The following is a 22,659-nucleotide window of genomic DNA, read 5'->3' on the forward strand; positions in this document are numbered from 1 at the left end:
GGGGACATGGGCTTTTGTCGACGGAAAAAAGGCACCCATCAGATTTTGACAGGGGCATTTATAAGAAGTGAAAAGGGGCATTTATGAAAAAGGGATAGGTTCCTTATTAGAAAGGGAAAAGGGGCACATATCACGTTTAATAGGGTAATTTTCAGAGATGAAAAGGGTCACTTAAGAGAATGAAAAAAGGGCTCTAATGATAAAGGAAAATGGGCATTTGTTGAAAGAAAAGGGGCATCGTTCATATTTTAATAGGGGCATTTATCGGAGGTGAAGAAGGGGGCTTTTATGGCAAGGGGGAAGTGGCTCTTATTAAAAAGAAAAAGAGGCACTTGTTAAAATAAACGGGGCACTAATGGAAACGAGTAATTATGAGAAGGGGAAGGGGCACTCATAAGAAGGAAAAAGAGCATTTATTAGGAAGGACAAGGGGGACGTGTCAAAATAAAAGGGGCATTTATATAAGATGAAAAGAGCACTTATCAGTAGAGGAAGGGGCACTTGAAAAGGGAACTTACTAGATAATTAAAAGGGCACTTATGAGAATGGAAAATGGACACTTCTTGTAAAGGAAAATGTGAACTTGTTTAAGGAAAAGGAGTACGTGTCAAAATAAAAGGGGTACTTATCAGAGGTGGAAAGGGGAAGGGGCACTTTAACAAATTAATAGGAGCACTTGTCAAAGTAAAAGGGGCACTTTTCCTATGTACAAAGGGACACTTCTTACAAAGTAAAAGGGGCACTTTTCCTATGTAAAAAGGGACACTTTTGGGGTACTTGAAAAAGTGGAGGCACTGTGCCCCCGTGCGCCCGGGAGCGCCGCCTTTGCAAGTGCACTACACCACGTTGACCTATTGTATTTTGCTAAGATATGTAACTTCCGTGGACTGCAATGAACTGGATAAATACTGTTGATTGTAAATTCGTCATCTTCGCCTATATTACCGTAATCGCCATATTTTCATTACAGTACTGGAAACGTCATCGTCGGCGTCGTCGGCCTCGTCGTCGTTGATATCACAATTACGGTTTTCTTCAGTCGGATTTTTGCCCCAACTTTTACCGCATTATAATTACCACACCTAGTGCCATAGTCAGCGTTAATATTTGCTTTGTTCATGAGTAATTAATTATCAAAGGGTAGAAATCAGTGGCATCTGCGAATAGTTAATATTTCATTTAATTGTAGTGAGATACAACATTAGGGGGCAAATTTATGGTTCTTTAGTACGAATTGTATCTTAAGATATGTACAAAATGGACTGTTTGTCCTTCTTTGGGCAAGACGATTTCCCTCCTTGAACATTTTCTATGTATTTTTATGTGAATATATGTCTATTTTAACCCCTTGCTTACAGGAACCTGTTGGTCCCTGTGTTAAGTCTATGGGACTTAGACAATTCAGTTGTCAACGGGTTAAAAGACGAACTGAACAAACGTTCCCAACTTATATTTTAGAGTGAAAGGGAAGGGGGGGGGGGGTCAAAAATGCACTCGCTTTATATTGATTGAAATGTTGATGAATGTCAACAATTTCAAAAAGAAAAGAGGAGACAACAGAGAAGTTTAACGGTGAAATATGAATGACAAATATTTAAACTACGATTTAGTTCACTGCATTTATAGGACTTTGGAACTTATTGAAAACGACAAAACTAACAACTGCACATTGCGGGAAAAAAATCAGTGTGTTGTATGCTTATGCCTTTAACATGCATACTGCAACTGGTCTATCTGCTTCACAACTAGATTTCGAATCTTAATCGTAACATTTAGAAGTCGAGCGTAATGAGAGTAGTAGACGATTACAATTCTGTGCTAGATTAGGATGTCTCCGGGGGTTCAATTATGCAATTTGTCATGCAATATGGAGGCCTTGGGCATAATACAACTTTTTGAGGAAGCTAAAATAAACCATGCAGACCAAGATGATTTGGGGGTCCTGTATGGCCAGACAAATCCTGTAGCTGATTTGGAGAAGGCGACTTCGGATGGACAAACACCCTTACATCTTGCTGCATCACTCGGACGTCTTGAAGCAACACAAGATGTACTCAACCATGGAGCTAACGTGGACAAGGAAGACAAGGACGGCTGCTCTGCATTACACAGTGCTGCTCAGAATGGTCATCTTGATGTCACCGAGTATCTAATCACTCAAGGAGCTGATGTGAATAAGGGAGATAATGACGGTCGGACTGCATTACACCTTGCTGCTCAGAATGGTCATTTTGATCTCACCGAGTATCTAATCACTCAAGGAGCTGAGGTAAATAAGGGTGGTAATAGGGGTTCAACTGCATTATTCTTTGCTGCTTTTAATGGTCATCTTGATGTCATCAAATATCTAATCAGTGAAGGAGCTGAGGTGAATAAGGGTAATGATAGGGGTTTGACTGCATTACACAGTGCTGCTTTCAACGGTCATATTGATGTCACCAATTATCTCGTCAGTCAAGGATCTGAGGTGAATAACGGAGATAATGACGATAGGACTGCATTACACAGTGCTGCTTTCAATGGTCATATTGATGTCATCAAGTATCTCGTCAGTCAAGGAGCTCATGTGAATAAGGGTAGTAACGACGGTTGGACTGCATTACACCCTGCTGCTCAGGAGGCTCATCTTGAGGTCATCAAATATCTCATCAGTCATGGAGCTGAGGTGAATAGGGGTAATAATAGGGGTTTGACTGCATTACACAGTGCTGCTTTCAACGGTCATATTGATGTCACCAAATATCTCGTCAGTCAAGGAGCTGAGGTCAGTAAGGGTAGTAACGACGGTTGGACTGCATTACACATTGCTGCTCAGAATGGTCATCTTGATGTGACCAAATATCTAATCAGTCAAGGAGCTCATGTGAATAAGGGTTGTAACGACGGTTGGACTGCATTACACCTTGCTGCTCAGAAGGCTCATCTTGATGTCATCAAATATCTCATCAGTCATGGAGCAGAGGTGAATAAGGGAAGTAATGACGGCAGGACTGCATTACACAGTGCTGCTCAGGAGGGTCACCTTGATGTCACCCAATATCTCATCAGTCATGGGACTGACGTGAATATGAGAGACAGTGACGATTTGACTGCATTGCACGTTGCTGCTTTCAACGGTCATATTGATGTCATCAAGTATCTCGTCAGTCAAGGAGCTCATGTGAATAAGGGTAGTAACGACGGTTGGACTGCATTACACCCTGCTGCTCAGGAGGCTCATCTTGAGGTCATCAAATATCTCATCAGTCATGGAGCAGAGGTGAATAAGGGAAATAATAACGGCAGGACTGCATTACACAGTGCTGCTCAGGGGGGTCATCTTGATGTCACCAAATATCTCATTAGTCATGGAGCAGAGGTGAATAAGGGAAATAACGACGGCTGGACTGCATTACACAGTGCTGTTCAGGGGGGTCATATTGATGTCACCAAATATCTCGTCAGTCAAGGAGCTCAGGTGAAAAGGGGTAGTAACGACGGTTGGACTGCATTACATCTTGCTGCTCAGGAGGCTCATCTTGATGTCATCAAATATCTCATCAGTCACCCGGGAGTAGAGGTGAATAAGGGAAATAATAACGGCAGGACTGCATTACACAGTGCAGCCAATAATGGTCATCTTGATGTCACCAAGTATCTAATCAGCCAAGGAGCTGAGATAAATAAGGGACAAAAAAAAGGTTTCAATGCATTACACGTTGCTGCTTTGAATGGTCAGCTTGATGTCACCAAATATCTCATTAATCGAGGAGCTGAGGTCAGTAAGGGTAGTAACGACGGTTGGACTGCATTACACATTGCTGCTCAGAATGGTCATCTTGATGTGACCAAATATCTAATCAGTCATGGAGCAGAGGTGAATAAGGGTAGTAACGACGGTTGGACTGCATTACCACTTGCTGCTCAGCAGGATTATCTTGATGTCATCAAATATCTCATCAGTCATGGAGCAGAGGTGAATAAGGGTGATAAAAGAGGTTTGACTGCATTACACCTTGCTGCTCAGGAGGCTCATCTTGATGTCATCAAATATCTCATTAGTCAAGGAGCTGAGGTCAGTAAAGGTGACTATGAAGGGATGACTGCATTACACAGTGCTGCTTTCGAGGGTCAGCTTGATGTCACCGGGTATCTGATCACTCAGGGAGCTCATGTGAATGAGGGTAGTAACGACGGTTGGACTGGATTACACAGTGCTGCTCAGAATGGTCATCTTGATGTGACCGACTATCTCATCAGTCGAGGAGCTGAGGTGAATAGGGGTAATAATAGGGGTTTGACTGCATTACACAGTGCTGCCATGAATGGTCATCTTGATGTCACCAAGTATCTAATTAGCCAAGGAGCTGAGATAAATAAGGGACAAAATAGTGGTTTGAATGCATTACACAATGCTGCTTTCTATGGTCAGCTTGATGTCACCGGGTATCTGATCACTCAAGGAGCTCAGGTGAATAAGGGTAGTAACGACGGTTGGACTGCATTACCACTTGCTGCCATGAATGGTCATCTTGATGTCACCAAGTTTTTAATCAGTGAAGGAGCTAAGATAAATAAGGGTAATAATAGGGGGTTGACCGCATTACACAGTGCTGCATTCAAGGGCCAGCTTGATGTCACCGAGTATCTGATAACTCAAGGAGCTCATGTGAATAAGGGTAGTAACGCTGTTGGGACCCCTTTACATCATGCTGTTCTGAATGGTAACCTTGATGTCGTTAAAGTCCTTCTGACAGGAGGAGCACGTTCTGACACAGGATACATTAACGGGCGGACACCTCTACACTTGTCTTTATTCCTTGGGTACCAAAGCATCGCGGATCTATTCAAGGATCATTCAAATTGCAAGGTAAATATATTAAAAACACACTTTATGTTGAATTTATCTACCTTGATGTATTTATAAAACAAGAAGTACTGACATTTAATTAAAGGTGGGGTGAAATCTAAATATAAGTTGATTCTTGTTGATTTGCAGGGCTGCATACAACTCATATTTTGTTATCCAAACATCTAAATACATGTATATTCCATAGGTTTTTATATTATTTTAATATCATTTTCTAAGACCTGCTAAGCTCCACCCTAAAAAAATGCTCTAGATCTCATTCATCTTGTGCATTATCTGTCAATTATAAGTGAGCTAACAAGGGACAGTGGTATGTACATGGACATGTAACTTCACCAGAGCTGACCACATGTTTAAAATAGACCATACAATATCAACATAGGAGTTGTTTTGTCAGATGTGCTCTAGCATCACCAGAAAAAGAAGGGTAATGTGGAGGTATTGTATGACTTGACCAGTTTGATTTTGTAACACCTATAACCATTACTAATTATAACATCACTTAGACTTCAATGCTGTTTCTTAGACTTCATAGACAAATTACGATGGTTGCTTAAAACGAATTCGAATCATTGGATTAGTTGATCACCTGACAGTACTTTTGTTCCCAGAAACTCGGCTTTACTAGCATTTAGACCAAATTAATTCTCAAGTTTTCCTGCCGCGTATTTTGTTATATCCTGCTCGAACAGAATGATTTAACTGATATCCATCTTGCCATACAGCACGGCCGCACCTCCATCATTGAGAAGTTAGTTTCTGAGGGAGCTGATCTCAATGTCCAGTCAAGTGACGGCCAGACGTGTCTCCATATAGCCATTAAACTCTGCTACAAGAGCGGCAGAATTATGCATGACACGGATACACTAAAAGAGGTGAGTTGTATACCAGGAACACAAACGAGACTGATGCCAGACCGACGAGAGTCTGAACAACAAATTACGATACGGCCAAATATTGGTATGTTTTTGGAGTCAACATGCAGTCGTTACGGCGGTGTCACTGACATATAATGCTCCTCTAGGTCATCAGGGAATCCTAAAATATGATACCTGTGATTGACACAAGAAAATATGTGTGTTGGTGTCTGGGCGCGTGTTCGTGCGTGTGGGGGAAGTTTACAACGTAAATAGGGAGTTCCACTACTGCGAATTGATGGACGATACTGTTCTAATACAAAAGTATATATTTGTGTAATGTTCCAGATCTCTGATGAGTATTACAATGGCGAACTATCTCCTGAGAAGGCCTTGGTGTTTTATCTCCTGGAGAATGGAGCCAAGTTAGATGTGAGGGACAAGAAAGGCAACTTACCAATCCACTATGCCAAGGACGAAGTGGTCAAGCAGATGATTTTGTCGAGGTGATACTTTTAAATATATTTTTTGTAAACCAAACTGAATTCGTTTCTTTTTAATGTATTGATTTTGTGAGAATTGTACGCATAGCCAGGTAAAAAAATGTGTATTTTTTTCTTTTTCTAGATTATCCTAAGATAAGAGTATCTTTCTTTAAATAATGGGCCTCGATTATCGATAAGTGTCTGACAATAAACAGTTGTTCGATTCATGTCGATACCATTTAAGTAATTTTTCATACGTTGAAACAAATACATCTGTTCACAGCACAAATTGTATATAAATAACTTATATCCACTTTATTACATTTGCACTGAATAATTTCAGATTACCTTCTTTGGAGGAGATCCAGTCTTACCGAGGTAAGAACGTCCTTCAAACACAAACAACTTTTCTCTTATCCAGAACGTCACATATTAAAGTCTAGCGATGATCATTTTTTTTCCATTCCAAAGAAGAGAGAATTTGATAATTCATTGTCTGGGCCATTTACTTAATCGCACACACAAATTTCACTCGGGTACTCCCTAAAAAACGGCATTCCAAATACGAGCCATGAACGTTGGATGAGCCCCAAATTTAAAAAAGCATATATAAATAAACAAATGGATATAATAAAGATGCAATACCGATAATAAATTATAGATTTACCATATACCGTAATTCAACTATTACAAACCAGGAGGGAACGTCAGTGTTTGGGTAATTAACTCAACTTGTCAGTTGTAATACAGTGAATCCTTTTTGAGAACAGAAATGAGATGAGAACTATATTTATATATTGGTATATCATTCCAATGACTATCCCGATCTGAATTTACAGTTACTTTGTCGATTATATCTGTTCTTATTATTGTGTCATTTTCCTTTGTTTAAAATAAATGACAGCTGAACCATCGACACCTGCCATCGTCTCCGTTGAAGTCGTAAGGAATACCAGTCAGGAAATTGAACTAGAAGACCATGGCGTATCAATGTTTATTCCTCCTGGGGCTGTTCATCAGAGTGACCCATGCAAGATCACTTTAACCCTCTTACAAGACACTCCTAGTGTTGACATCAAAGATGATGAATCAGTGGCCTGCTACGGGATCAGATGTGATCCTCCAAACATGATCTTCCATCAACCTGTTAAGATCAAGATACCACACTATGCCTTGGTCATGAACCCTGATCAAGTGAAACCAAACATCATTTCCCGTGTATTGTATCCAGGCATGGGTAAGTCTATTAGATTAGAATTAGATTAAGAAAATTACCTATATTTATTGCTGGGATAAATGCAAATTGATGCACTGAGATCCATGTTTAGCATTGTTGAGCAAGCGCCATGAGCACCCATCTGAGGCGGAAACCGGCGCCATAGCATAAGCCATCATCATCTTAAAAACTATAATGTATTATTTTACCTCTTCGCTAGTAGTACATGTAAATCTTAGATTTCACTGTTCAAAGGACAAATCAGCCCCATGACGTTCTCAACAAAAAAAAGTGCATTTTTTTTTGTTATTCACTGACACCAGATGTAACAATAACATCAAGAAAAAGATCATCCAGCTCACCACACGAACCACCATACTGCAAAGTGTACAAGAGACATCTTGAGCTGTACATTGGAAAATGTGCTGAGTGGTGGGTTCTTATTCCTCTCGAACAACAGGTGATCCAACACCAACTTATATGCACTCCATACATCCCAGACAACATAGAGCGAGGACAAGAGTTTGAAGTTCACCTGCAGATGCATGCGGATCTTCCTGGGATGGAAACGGTCAGTAAAAAGCACCTGGGTATTGGCATCAATTGCAGCAATTTATTACTTACAATTTCTTACTTACAACTACTCCGCGACGTTTCACCAGTTCCTACTGGTTTCTTCAGGCAGTCTGATTTCTGTTTTAGGGGAAGCCCCTCTTATTCCTACGCGTTGAATCAAAGTCTTCATGAAACTGTAAAGGAATTATAGGCAATGTTTACTCGTTTTAAATGATATAATTAAAAACTGCAAAGCTATCAGACGTATTCAGCCCGCATTTATTTCCACAAGTGATATCAACCACTTTTGTGTTCACGCAAATGATCATTTCCGTAGTGTAATCAAATTTAAAACACAAATATCTGTTAAGTGCCTCGTTGCAAATCATTTTACGAATAACTGTATTTCAATTGTCAGAATGCAGATCGATTTGATTAAGTATTGCTAGATACACATCTTTGTCAAGTGCCTTGTTACTAATTATTATACGAATAACTGTATTGAACTAGTAAAAATGCGGATTGCATACATTAATTGTTGTTATATACCTCACTTAAGAAATCCAGCCATCTGATTGGTCGAATTGCATTCATAAACTTCAACTGTTCCTGTAAAATTCTCGGTAACCATGCATAAAACATTTCAATATTTTTAATAACCATGGTTATTAAAAAAAGTTGGTCAGCCTCCATGGTTACCCCATAGGTTTACATGTTAAAAAATGGTTTGAGCGATGGAGGATGCCGTATGTGTGCGAAGGATTGGTCGGTAATTTCAATACAATTGAATCTCGATCGATCTTACCGACAATTTTATCTTGCATTGTTGACATGAAGACGAAAATAAACTTCCAAAAACAAAAAAACAACATCTGCCGATAGATCTTGATCTAAGTTCGTGCCAATATGCATTGCAAAAGTAAAAGAAGAGTCCGTATATGGAGCTTTTGCGAAGCATTCATCACACGCGAAGCCGGTTTCAATCCATTTTAATGTATATATTGGAGAAAACTGCCAAGCATGTCAACGGCGGGCCATAGCCGAGTGGTCTAAGCGTTGGTTTTCGGTACACCTCTTGTTGTACGCAAGAGTTCGAATCCCGTCTTCGACAAAAATGATAAATATTTTTAATTTTTCATTTTTTAGTCTATTTTTTTTCGGCATATAAAAGTATTAATGACTGCTTTTATATTCGAGAAATAGTTGTTTTCATACGCTCTCGGGAAGGTTACAATTGGGCTATTCCCCTCGGCAAGCCTCGGGGAATAGCACAATTCTAACCTTCCCTTGAGCGTAATAAAACAACTATTTCTCTCAAAGCAGTCATTAATACTATACTATGTTGGATAAACACATGGCTTGTCCTACCTAACAACACGTAATGTATGCAATTTGCGTTATGACTATTGAAATACAATTATTCATAATTGGTGAATAGAATACTTTGTAGCAAAACACTTCACAAAGATGTGTGCATTAAATTTGATTACATTACGAAAATGGTCCATAGATCTAAAAAAAAAAATCCCCGAACGCTGGGATTGTTAAAAATAAAAAAATATTAAACCTTCAAATGTTTCTAGGAGTCAGTATGGATGTTAAAGAACTGCGATTTCTCACTGCCCATACATATTTAGAACCACTTCATTCTAAAAGTGATAAACTAGTTAATAGTTTTCTGTTGAGGTTCAAAACATTTTCTCCACCGTTTTCTCATTAATGTGTATTGACGATACCTAGTCTTTACCTATGAAATAGGACATACAAAAGGAGAAGCAGCAGCAGTCGTACCACAAGAGCCATCGCTCCATTCCCTTCAGTGTTGAGTCTAAGTCTGGTGACGTTACAGTGACGTGTCATCGTGAGGGCGACCAAGTTGATAGCAAGGTAATCAAAACTCAAAAGAATGTTTATGACGTGTCAATGTTTTCTATAATAATCTGTAGCAAATATATAACGTTTGTGTTTTCATAGCAAAGGCTATATTTGATGATCAAGCTATTTTTTATTCTTAAAATTTACCCAGGTTTAATTAAAAATGTCAGAGATAAAAATGTTGGAGGTAAACATGTCAGAGGTAAACAAAAGGGGTCTGTCTCTCCTTTTACCCTCTATTTTTACCTTTGGCATTCTTACCACGGAAATGTTTACCTCTGACATTCTTACCTCTATCATTTTCTGGTACTTAAACTTTTTTTTTAAAGTTTGATGAAGTTATCCGACACGAACATCATCCTATTGATGCCTAAGGTTTGATGGAGATGCAGTTTTACACCAATGATGAAGAGAGGGGCGTTTACCATCTATCATATGAATTAAGTGCTTACCATACGCACTCCTCTAATTGGTACGTTTGGTACTCTTGGGGAATGTATCCATGGTAAACGCAATCGCATCTTCTTAAACAAACAAAAACTATATTATATTACCCTCGCCTAACACTTATTGAATTATGTGAAATGTAAAATTATGACAATGACGTAGTTGAACATTATTTGTAGGGGGAATACAATAAGGTATTGAAATCGCCCTTGAGCTGATTTATCGCAAAAAAGTTGTGATTAGTGTTGGTAACAGGAAATTTACACAACTCGACTTCGTCGTATTTTTTTTGATACTTGTAATGACATTGTTTTAAATTTAGTATTGTTATTTTTTCTTTAATTCAATATCACAGGTTCTCTCTTTGAGGGATGTTTGTGGCAAGATGAGACACAACATATTGTTGTCCGTGACTCCTACTGATGATGATGTCAAATTCACAGTGATAACCATTACAATTACACAAGCTGGAAGACAAGAGGTGTCTCAATCACTTGATTTTATCATCAGACAAACGGGTATAGTTAATCTATATTTATCAAATTATCAGTTAGTTCGTGGTTAGTATTAAACTCAAGAGTATGATCAAAGAAAGAACGTGAAATATTTGGATAAATCTCACAAGAAAAGATTCTGGCGCTTAGAGATAATTGCATCCGAATGCAATGTTTTTCAATAAGCAATGAATGCCTAAGATTATCCGAAAAATTTAGCCAAAATACAGCTCGGAATGGTTTTTTTCATTTTTCAATTGGCATTTACGGTCATGAAATACGAAATGCGGGCATATGTTCATTCTCTTTTTTGTATATGTTCAATTTCACATGACTCGTTATACATATACTTCTACTTCTTCTATTAGTTTAATCATTAGACACAGGGTTCAGCAAACTGTTCGAAAACTAGAGACCATAAGCAGAGGAAGTTGTATAATATTAGTAATGATAATAATTATAAAAAAAGCTCAAGTCATTCTTGTATTTTCTCTTTAATTTGCCCTTTCTTCATTTTTTTTTTAGATGGACAGGAATACCTTTCTCCTTCTGAGCCCCTTTCATTTGTTGGGTAAGCTTAAAATCATACATCATAGATGATAATGCTGTTTCGTTTGGACAAAACTACATGTATATCAGCTTTATCGGAATGGAATTTTATAATCTTTAAGAATAATCGTTGTGGAATAAATCCAAACAATACTTCTGTTTTTCATTTTTAGGACCTGAAGAAAATAATTATAAATTCAAGTACTTTTCGTATCTCATTATGTCTACGTTGCAGAAGGTGAAAAGAAACGTATTCGATGACATTTCTCCGTTTCAACGCTCTGAAAGAGCCGATGAGGCCATACGAATTTAAGTTGCCTTTATAGATTGAAATGAATGTAACATTTGGTCCTGAGTTGAATTTAGGCATTTGTCTAGTAAATAGATAACAAAGCTGTTTTATTTGAACAAAGCTACATGTAGGAATGAAACTTTATCCTTTTTAAGAATTTTGAATACATTAAACCAATACCTCTGTTTTCTTTCTTCACTTCAAGACTTGACCAAAATAATTATGAATTAGAATAGATCACGTGAAAGACGACCAATTTTGTTTCCCCACCTCATTATTTTTAAACTTTGCAAAGGCGATCAGAAATTGATTCGGTAGTCTCCGTTTCGATTCCGTCAAAGATATTCATAGGGCCAATGAAGCAATCAAACTTTTGGTTAATTTTATAAATCAGAATGGATGTAACATTTGGTCTTGAGCTGAAGTTCCTGTATTAAATTTGTAAATGCTATACCGGTACATATACACCATAAAGCCATTGCCTTCGGAACATTTGTCGTGTAATCATTCTCGCGTCTATGATGTATATGGACAAATATAAAGAAATGTCCTCTGCCATATTAAACTCATTAGCGTCAGGTTGTTGTTCATAAATTGATGAACATCGTTTTAAAGAAGTTTCAACAAAGCAAATTTACCAGAAAACCTTCACTTTGTCTTGCAGGGCTGTGGAAGAAGTCTTGAAAAGTGACCTGCCGGACATTGATGTCCTTACAATAGCCCAAACAATGACGGTAGACCAGTTCTATGATTTGGGAGTAGCTCTTGGTTTCACCATAGAGCAACTGGACGTCATAGAATACAGGAGGTTCCGTGACAGAGAGCAGGCCATCTATGACATGTTGTTGACATGGAGAGAGAGGCAACCGTCCGGCCAAGCAGCAAAGGAAACGTTCCTCTCACTCATGGAATCTTTGGATTCACCAGCAGAAGGAATCGCCATTTCAGGTCTGACTTTTGAACAAAGTTTTTTTCTTTTTTTTTCTAGTTGATTTCCAATTAGGATGAAGAAAATTACTACCCTATAATACACTAGAACAAATAAATTAGAATTAGGAATAATTCACTCTTTTTTGTCGTACCCACATTGAACCCACATTATTGTTAAACAGTGGGCTTCAACCTTCATGTTAAAGGTAAAGACCAGTATTGGAAATGCCCCAATTTCAAAAAACGAAATGGAAGCTCTTATTACCAATCATGTGAAAGAATATGTTTTGAATATTACCTGATGATACAAATTTTGACGGGAAACCGCCTACTAATTGATATATTTGGTAAATTAGTGTATCTCTTGCCTGTTGAGAAATATGAAATGCACGTGTCGCGCACGTGTGTGTAGTTCAATATACATCTTTCTGTGTACAGTGATTCTAACTTTATGAAGACTTGGCCAAGTTCTTATCATTTTGATGATTCCAGAACCTTGCAGTACATCTATGCTAGATCATCAACCTTTTCTGATCGATTTCACAACGTTTCCTTCACAATGCAATTGCATGACCATGACCGGTCTTTAGCTGTAACTAAGGGATGAGTACACATTAGTACTTTCTGTTGTTTTTCAAACAACTTAGTTTCATAGGGTTTTATAATCAGGATAACTTTGGATAATAAATATGGTTTCAATGCATATTGACACCCATTTCAAATTGTATTTCAGTGTTGTGTGTTGCTAGAATTTAGGGTTGAGGATAGAGTTAACAATAGGTTTCTGTAAATCTATTTCGAGACGCTTATGACGCATATCAGTCAGTAAATATGTTAGAGCTCTAGATAACCGTTAATAGTGGGTTGGACCAAGGGCTGAAATGTAGCGAAAATTAAGTATTTGAGTTATTTCGAGATATTATAATGCACAATACATGTCATTTTATTCTACAGCAGAAAAAAAATATTGAAGAAATAGAGGGTGGGATACTAAAAATACTTCTTAATTTGCACATCATACATGTAGCAGGGAGTATTAGAGAAGTACATGACTTTAATTGGCTTGGCGTATTCAAACGAGGCTAACATCTAGTTTTATTTCATTTTTTTAAATAAATTGTTTATTCTTACATTCTTATTCTTATTTGTTTTTATGTTTATATCTTCATGATCTACTTTTGCTTCATCTACGTGCAGCAGACATTGGACTTACTGGGTAAGATCTAATTTATATCAACTAAGGTGTTTACAGAATGAATATTGTGCATCGGTTGTATTTATTTCCACCAATGAAAATAAACTGGCTGCAGTATTAACAAAACGGCAATTGTGAGGCAAAAGCTTGAAGGCAATTATGAGTCGTATGTACCAACGTTTATTTGTTTCCAAAACTTACAATAAGGTTAACAGGTTCCTTGCAAATGGATAAAAAGACTATAAAACAAACAATTTTGACAAATCGAAATTTAGTCCCCCCAAAATAAGAAAAGTCTTCAACAAATAATAATGGGAATAACTTTTTAAGATAAGGAAATAACTTTAAACAGGATGGAAACAAGAATACAGAATACATATCATATTGATGTGGAGGGAGCCAACATGAAGACAGTTGAATAGTCTGAAATGCGTTGAAACCCAATCAATGAGAATATAAATGTTTACACAAACGCCTGATGAATACAACTTGGAAATTACGTTGTTCGAGAGGAAAAGAAGATGAAGAAAGCAGCTGGTATGAAATGGGGATGCAAACGAGCAGGCAAAGAGAGAGAAATAGATTTACACACAGGCACGCCCACATTCTAGTACCTTGAAACACTCATTATACTCTTTTGGTGATTTGAAGTATTTGAAGTAGCAAAGAAAGTATGCTTGTGGGTTTCGTGACTTATATTATGATGCAGAGAAATTCCTGACAAGACACTGCTCGCGTTTGCCCGTCAGATCGGACCGGAAAAGTTCTTTGAGATTGGGGGGAAGCTGGGATTCAACACGTCAGAGTTACAACACATTGAACATCGGACATTATACAACAGGAAAAACGCTAACATCCAAATGCTCTCAAGTTGGAAAGCATCTCAGACTTCAGGGCCTAAAGCAAAGCAGACACTGAAGCTGGTTTGGGAGTCTGTGCAGGACGCATCGAAAGCAGAGAAAAGCAAGGGTATCATAAATCATGCAATTAAAGTCTTCTACTGCTCTCAAGTAGACCATAAGAAGGAATCTTTCAAGTGTATAAATTTGGAATATTTATAACTTGATCAAGTGTATTGGCCTAATGAATTTTATACGACAATATTCAGTCGAATCACTTTCTCGTATTCAGAAATTAAAGATGCTGTTATGGATACACGCAAATTAAATATTCAATCCATTGTTATGACTTAGCTTAATATAAATTCATAACAAAACAAAACAATTTTTAAGCCATATTCAGGTTTATAATTTGATTTTTTTTTGGTATGATGTCGTGTGTTGTATTATGTCGTGTGTTTTGTTGAATCAGATATTTTCTATTTGCTTCATCATAATGTTTGCTTTTCTAAAAATGAAGTGAGTCTGGGAAATGAGACTACATGTTCATTTGTACATACACTGTATCTGTAGCAGGAGTGGCGTCAAAGCTTGTAAAGTATATATTTACTGTGCAGTATATGCTCTTAATACATACAATTTTTAAGCCATATTCAGGTTTATAATTTGATTCAGGTTAATATATAATAGTTTATATATATAGAGGTGTCGTGGTCGAGTGGATATGTCATCGAACTGTGGATTACAAGGTGGATCACAAGGTCCGCGGTTCAAGTCCCGCCGCGGCACTAATGTCCTTTGGCAAGACATTGATCTACATTTGCCACTCTCCACCCAGGTGTTAAATGGGTACCCGGTAGGATGCGAAAGCTAATGTGGTTAGATTAGCAAGTGTGCGCTTGTAAAAATGACGCCTGGCTGGAATGCTCCCCAGGGAGTGGAGAATGTGCATACACTGTGTGCGGGTAAGCCTGAATCCGATGACCGGGGTAATAATTTACTTATCTGTAAAGCGCTTCGAGAGGGCCTGCGGTCCTGAAAAGCGCTATATAAGAACGAGCTATTATTATTATTATATATTTGCATTGCTGTTTAATTTCAGATGGTAGATCTGCAACTGGAATGTTTGGGGCCCTTGGTGGAAAGCTGTCTACCAAATCCCATGGTTTTACACTCCACATTCCACCTGGTGCCCTTGAGAAAGATGAGGAAATCAGCCTTCAGGTACTGACCGAGATTCCAGAGGTCCTCACACTTAAAGACGACGAGCTTCTAGTCAGCCATGGTTTCCAGTGTTACCCGTCTGGGCTACGCTTTAAGAAACCGGCAAAGCTGATAATACCTCATTGTGCATTAGTCACTGCTCCTAACAAAGTACGGACCATACTGTATTCCTGGAATCAGTCAGGTAAATGGGCTACATCAATGCCTTGAAATTATTTACCAAAATGTTTACGATACCTATCGGGAACTCAAAATACGTCAATATAAATTATGTTAAGAAGTGTCCCCAGAAAGGCTCATAAGCTTTCACACCCATTCATGACCTCATATTTACTAAGTTTGACAATTTGGTTTAAAAAAAAATAACTAGTATAGCTCACCATACACTGACGTTGATTAATTTGTGTTGTTTCCTATACGTTTTATCAACGCAAAAGTTACAAAAACGCGGCCCGAATTAATATAGCAATTTTGCGAAAAATGTCATTGTATGAGGATGTCCATTAATTGAATGAAGCATTCGACGTTGATTGTCATACATTATGAATGATGAATGCATGTACACGTAATGTCAATATCCACCCATTATGATAATGTTTGCATCCCCAATCAGTTCCACAACTATAAACACAATTGTGTGGTTTCAGGGGCTCTTTGCAAATGCTTGTCATTTAAAAAAAAATGTCACAGAAACTTTCACAGTGGGTAGTGTGCTATAAGCATAGGATAGTAACGGTCATCAGAAAAGCACATTTTTATTTCCTCCATTAACAGACTAAGGCCTAGGTACGCATTTTTCTACTTCTCTTATCCAGGAGAGATTTATGACAGACAATTAATGTATCACTGAATATTTAGTCCTCATATCGCCACAAATTATATATATATTACAGTACAAACAAATATATCATGAAGTTAGTTTTGTTTTTGTAATTTTTCCCTTTTGAATTGTATTCCAAACGCCAAAAAATGTAATGCAAATTATGTTAAGCCTCAGAGGTAAGAGATCCTTTCATTTCTTATTGCATTTAAATTTGTCTGGTTTTATTTGAAAGGTACACCTAAACGGCTTTCGGATCCCGACAACATCATTTGTTCCGTACGAGAACGATGGCTAGAGGTCTCAATCAGCCATTTTTCTGGAGGATTCTTTGCAGTATATTGGGATTGGCTATTTCTGAAGGGCATCTTACTGTCATGCATGTCGTTTCTTCCCAGACGCATGCCTTCCTCCAGAATACCAGTCCTGGAGGTTCGCTTCGTCAAGAAGACACATGACCAAAAATGGGTAAACAGACATTAAAGGGATCCGGTAATTTTGTCTCAGATTCTGGAACAAAATTTTGGATTTAGCTCATGCTGCAATGATAATTATAAACCTTTAGGTCAGTTAGGAACCCCATGACTTTTACAAGCCGATCGCCTGTCTGATTATCAAGATATTAATGATTGGAATTACTCATTTTTCATAACACTACAGTCTTTTGGGGAAAACGAGTATGGTAAAAACGGTCACTCAAAGATTTTTACTTTTTTGAGGCACTTCTTGATCGTTTTGAAGCGCATTTTTTTTTAGGACTTCAATATTACACCATATCACAGACACTGATAACAAGTAGGGCCGTGTATTTCAGATTTAACATTGTTAAACGATCCCTTTAAAACCATCTGGGGGGGGGGGGGCGGGCGTATTTAAGCCTGATTGCTGCAGACAAGTTTTTTTTTAATCATTTGTCAATAGTGAGGATGTGGTACAATCCTATTTATAAGCTCTGTCGAAAAAAAATATTAGTTACTTTAACCATAGGTATTTGTATGTGAACATGAAACGGTAACCTACTTCGGAATCTTGGGTTCTTTCAATAACGATATTAGTGTTTTTGGTGTTGCTCTTTGAGACTTGGTCGTAAATATTGATCGAGCATGGTCTAGTCAACATCTTGCCAACTGTCTTGCATTTATTACTATACCTTGCAACTTTTTCCACTTTCATTATATCAATTCAACAAATGGGTATCCCGTTGCCGACAATATACTTTTAGACTTATCTGTGACATGAATAGAAGGCCCTATCCCATACTGTTCTGGCCGTTTCTTTCAATCGATGCCAATTTGGACGTCATCTTAGTTTTCCAATTTCCTGATAGATAAAGCCCATTAACACTGATCTAAATGAATTGGTTGACACATGCGACCACATCTTATTCCTTAGGACGATTCCAGCGTGTACTTCAGTAGAAATACACAAACATCCGAGATATGGTGTATAATACAAGTATACATATGGTTTCTATATATTTGATAATTTCAGTTAACTTTATCAGAATACTGTTTGTACACATGATTTTTCAGACAGATGTCCATGCTAAAGATTATCCCCGTTTCCAACATGTAAAAGGCGATGACGATGACGTTGTGTTTCTGGAGGGAACACTAAAAGTCGCTTGCCAGCTGGGTAGGAAGAGTCCCAAATCCGAGGTACAGGTAAGCGTACTTTGGTTCTCGGAAGTGCTATACTTAGTTAAAATTGAAAAAAGGGCCATGTGGAACCAAGAACAGTTCATGGTAGAAGGTAGAACAATCAATGCAGAGCCAACAGGAGAAAACTTAAAACAAAGTGCCGATGAACTCGATTGAATCATTCTGATAGTGTTGATAATGATGATAAATATTCAGAGACCTACGCTACTAGGAATATATATATATATACACTGTATATATATATATATATATATGTATATACATTTTTTCTTAACACATACACAAAGCAGGTTTTGGGTATAGATATGAAAAAAAGTAACGTAACACATACATGTATATAATTATAGCAAGCGAGCGAGTGACGAATTTGAATGACGCTTTGATGAAATTCACTGAAAAATGACAAAATTGGTTTATGCAATTGTACGTTGGTAGCCTAGATAAAATTGAATTTATCTTGACAAAATTAGATGCGAAACGATGGAATTGACTGGACAAAGTTTGTAAAGACAGAAGAAAAAAAATCTTCTTCATCAGTACTATCTACATTTATGTTTTGGTGCATATTTCATATGATCATGAGCTAAAATTAATCATTTATTCGGGCAATTTCCTCAGGCTATTCAGTTCAGCGACATGAAGAAGGAAAGGAAAGTGACGAAGTACTTTGAGCTCGATCTAACAGAGGAAAATGATGAGACATTAGTGACACTTGAAGTGGTTCAAACCTCTACACAGACGATTAAATTCAACACACATTTCCAAGGTAAAACATTTCATGCAGATGCTTAGTTGTTTAAATCCCTGAGTATCAATATTTCATAGCTTATCAGAAGGGATCTATTCATAAACGCAACACAGAAAATAAATGATCGCAATATATATATATATATATATATATACAAAATGGTTTTCGGAGTAATTGGGGTTCAGACCATTTTATTAGAGACAAAATGGGAAATGGACCAAATAATGATGGACCAAATGGTTATTGGATCAAGTCGTACAAATTAATGACTTGAGGAAGTGGCAATTAGAACCACATGATTATAGATTGGCCCTACTTGCTGTATACATGTAGACTAAATAATGATTATACAAAAGGCTGACTGGACCATGTGTTTAGTGGAGAAAATGTGTGTTTAAAGGAAAAATGGCTTTGGTCGAATGTACATTATTTCTTACGTCATTATGTGTGAAAACAGACGATCATGTATATAATCCTTGTTAATATACCCAACACTTGAAATGGAGACGTAGGAAACTACGGAAAAGTTAAGAGTAGGAAATAATAAAACAGAGTCTTGTGCTTACAAAATTGGTAACCGGTAAAATTTGTGTAACTACATGATAGGGATCGACAAAGAGACTGCGGAACAAAACGCTCCTTCACCAAACATCGATGCAATGTGAGTAGAACCACTACATACGTATGTGTGTGTGTGTGTGCGTGTGTGTGTGTGTGTGTGGGGGGGTGTATAGATGGGTGTGTATTCATACAGAAGGAAGTCTAGATATTTGCTCTGAGTTTTGGAAAATACACAAATTCAAGAAATAATGTAAGAGGGTTAGTACAGTAAAAGAAATATAATAAGTATCATTTCATACAAAAATAACACATTTTTTCATCAACCTTCAACAAAGTTACCGGTTCAATAAAAATTAAAAGATAAAAATGGACACCTACAAATTCACAAAATTATACGCACCTGCTTTCAAGGCAAAGGGCGCAAGATCTTAGAGAAAGAAAAAAGAGCTAGAGGCGGAGAAAGAGAAGAGTGAGAGATTTGTATAGTCCGGATACAATTGCAGTCGTATATATACATTACGCCCAGTAACATGTTACATGAATTTAGATTATTGAGTCCAATAAGGAGAACAATAAGTCAGTTTTCTTAATTGTGAAGGAGAGGTTTAAATGAACGATTTCCCCACTTCTCTTAATTTTTAGACCTCATTCTTTCATTATTTGGCCTGTTCTTTAATAATTTTTTGTTAGTATATATCTGAAAGCCTGAAATATAGAAAATCATTCAAAGACAAACAATTTGTAGCTTATTTCGGCCCGCGCCATGACCTGACTGTTTATTATTAAAACCCCGCTTATCCAGATCAAATTCATTTCTCATTATCTTGCAAGTGGATTTCCTAATATAATTTTGAAATTATTTGATATAGTACAATTTCGAAAAGTTAATATTTATTTCTTCTCTGGGGCAGGAAATTAAAAAAATATCAGTGACTTCTTGCCTAAGCAGATTACAATTGTTTTGATTTTTAAATTTCAGTCCATTGGATGAACAGGAAGTGACAGATGCGAATATCCTGAAACTAGCAGGGCTTCTACCACCTGATCGGTGGAGACATCTTTACGTTGCTCTTCGCATCGATTACAGCACCGCTGAACGTATCAGAAAGGAGTTTAGTGACTTGACTGATCAGTACATACACCTCCTTCAAACATGGAAAGCTGTATCAACTCGGACAAGCAAGGATCTAAATACAATCCTCATCCAGGTAGAATCAGGAGGACTTGTAGATAAGTACTAGGTTAGGTGATAAACCAGAAATAGAGAGTGAGAGAGAGTAAGAGAGAGTAAGAGAGAGTAAGAGAGAGAGAGAGAGAGTGTGTGAAAGGGGGGAGATAGAGAGAAAGAAAGGAGGGGGCAAAGCAATGTTTAAAGAAAATATGATACATCCATGTCACACACCATCTCCTTTAATATAGGATTTTGCGGCCAAATTCGCGAGTTTATCATATAAATTAATTTGTCTTGCGTTCAAATTCGACGGTTTTAGTGCTGTCAGATATATCTTGGGTTTATATTCCTCTTTCTTGTTTTCAAATCTAAATTAATGAATAATGTGCTTCTTTCGCTATTTGGTCATTCAATTTGGCGCAACACGATTTCTCAGAATATGTAGTTGTGGTATATAATTTCGGAACGGAAATAGCTAATCGGTCGATTTTAGTCAAGACACATTGTTTTATAGCTTAATTAATAACTTGACCTTGAGAGGGAGCTATACAACATAATGTGTTTATTATTTATGATTTCATAACTTTAGAGTCGATTTCGACCGCGACAACGATCAGTGAATATTGTAGGATCACATATGCTTATAATATGTTCATTAGAACCAAATTCACGACCCCATACCAAAAATTTGTATTACCTTTAAAGTTTGATTGTTAAGAAAAAACGACTACATCTACGGACTTGATGGTCTCAATATTTTTGTAAACTTTCATGTGAGGAAGTTGTTTGTCTTGTGTTTCATCATAAATTTATCACAATTCCTTTATGAAGGAAGGGTAGAATATTGTGACTGGGGTAGATATTTTTGTATCCCCACTTTTCCGGGTTATATGAACATGCCGTGCAGAAATGCCATATCCCTTGATTTCGCCCCTTCTTTACCTTATGTCTGACTACACATATGCATTGTCCTCAAATTAATAAATGGAATAACAGAAAATACCCTAATGGCAAATCATGCATTAAATTGCATTTTTTTTAAACTGTAAACGTGAGTTGCATTTCTTCCCCCTAACATTCCTAACGTGAATAAACACAATTTGAATACGAATGACAGGTGTTAATATGAATGATAAAAATGACGCCTCGACAAGTGACAATTAATTTGAATGCTAGTTGAGCAGTTTCTAAATTAAATGACAGATCTATAAAACCCTTGGATCAAAATCCTAAATAAAATACCAAAACGGGAAAATTGAAAGATAATTGCCATGGCAAAGCCGATATGCGCTAACTTAAATGCAAAGTGAATGAATTCGAATGACAAACTCGCGAATTTCGCCGGGAAATCCTATATTCGGTGACCATGTTGTGTGAAAAAAGTCAGATGCCGTTTAACACTGCAGAATAAATGAATAGTTGTCAGCACAAACACATTATTATCCATAATCGTTCGTCACAATGTTGTTAACAATTGATAGTTATGTTAGTTTTGCTTCTTCTTCTTTTGTGGGGTTATTTATTGTTGTTTTTAGGGAGGATGGTGTTTGTTTTAGGAGGCAATTTCGTACTTGCCACTACAGGGTGATTGTTCCATATACATGTACATATCTCAATGAATACAGTTCACTAGACATCGAAATGTGACTATTCCTCGTTTTGCGCATAAGTCTGCACTTTATAATGGTGAATGTCCATTACATATATATTTTATGCGATATCATAATGAGATTGGATTTTTGTGCATAAGTCTGTCTTATTATAATGGTAAATGTCCATTGCATAAATATGTTATAATATCATATTGATATTATAATTTGTTTGCATAAGTCTGCATTATTATAATGGTGAATGTCCATTGTATATATTTGGTATGAAATCGTATCACGAT

The 22,659-nt window shown here is 37.2% G+C and overlaps 1 protein-coding gene across 1 annotated transcript; it reads left to right on the forward strand.

Annotated features, from left to right (window-relative positions):
* Positions 1 to 1,867: 1,867 nt before the first annotated feature.
* On the forward strand, positions 1,868 to 21,101 carry LOC115925011. The gene is made up of 20 exons (XM_030988132.1): positions 1,868 to 2,145; positions 2,455 to 2,768; positions 4,050 to 4,252; positions 5,575 to 5,724; positions 6,055 to 6,212; positions 6,535 to 6,569; positions 7,096 to 7,428; positions 7,731 to 7,978; positions 9,721 to 9,849; positions 10,640 to 10,802; positions 11,304 to 11,349; positions 12,284 to 12,567; positions 13,747 to 13,765; positions 14,454 to 14,713; positions 15,686 to 15,991; positions 16,863 to 17,095; positions 18,160 to 18,291; positions 18,907 to 19,054; positions 19,643 to 19,697; positions 20,577 to 21,101. Exons 1-20 carry the CDS (start codon positions 1,868 to 1,870, stop codon positions 20,836 to 20,838), a joined length of 3,756 nt encoding a protein of 1,251 aa, XP_030843992.1. The 3' UTR covers positions 20,839 to 21,101.
* Positions 21,102 to 22,659: the final 1,558 nt, after the last annotated feature.

This window comes from Strongylocentrotus purpuratus, unplaced genomic scaffold (genome assembly GCF_000002235.5).
Source record: "Strongylocentrotus purpuratus isolate Spur 01 unplaced genomic scaffold, Spur_5.0 spur5_scaffold_17, whole genome shotgun sequence".
NCBI classification, from domain to species: domain Eukaryota; kingdom Metazoa; phylum Echinodermata; class Echinoidea; order Camarodonta; family Strongylocentrotidae; genus Strongylocentrotus; species Strongylocentrotus purpuratus.

What these genes read in the sequence shown, in the direction of transcription:
- LOC115925011 (XM_030988132.1), top strand. Translation starts at nt 1,868, where the DNA reads ATGGAGGCCTTGGGCATAATACAACTTTTTGAGGAAGCTAAAATAAAC. An exon ending in TTTTATCATCAGACAAACGG is followed by an intron (nt 10,803 to 11,303) that starts GTATAGTTAATC and finishes TTTTTTTTTTAG; the next exon opens with ATGGACAGGAATACCTTTCT. An exon ending in ATTCAACACACATTTCCAAG is followed by an intron (nt 19,055 to 19,642) that starts GTAAAACATTTC and finishes ACTACATGATAG; the next exon opens with GGATCGACAAAGAGACTGCG.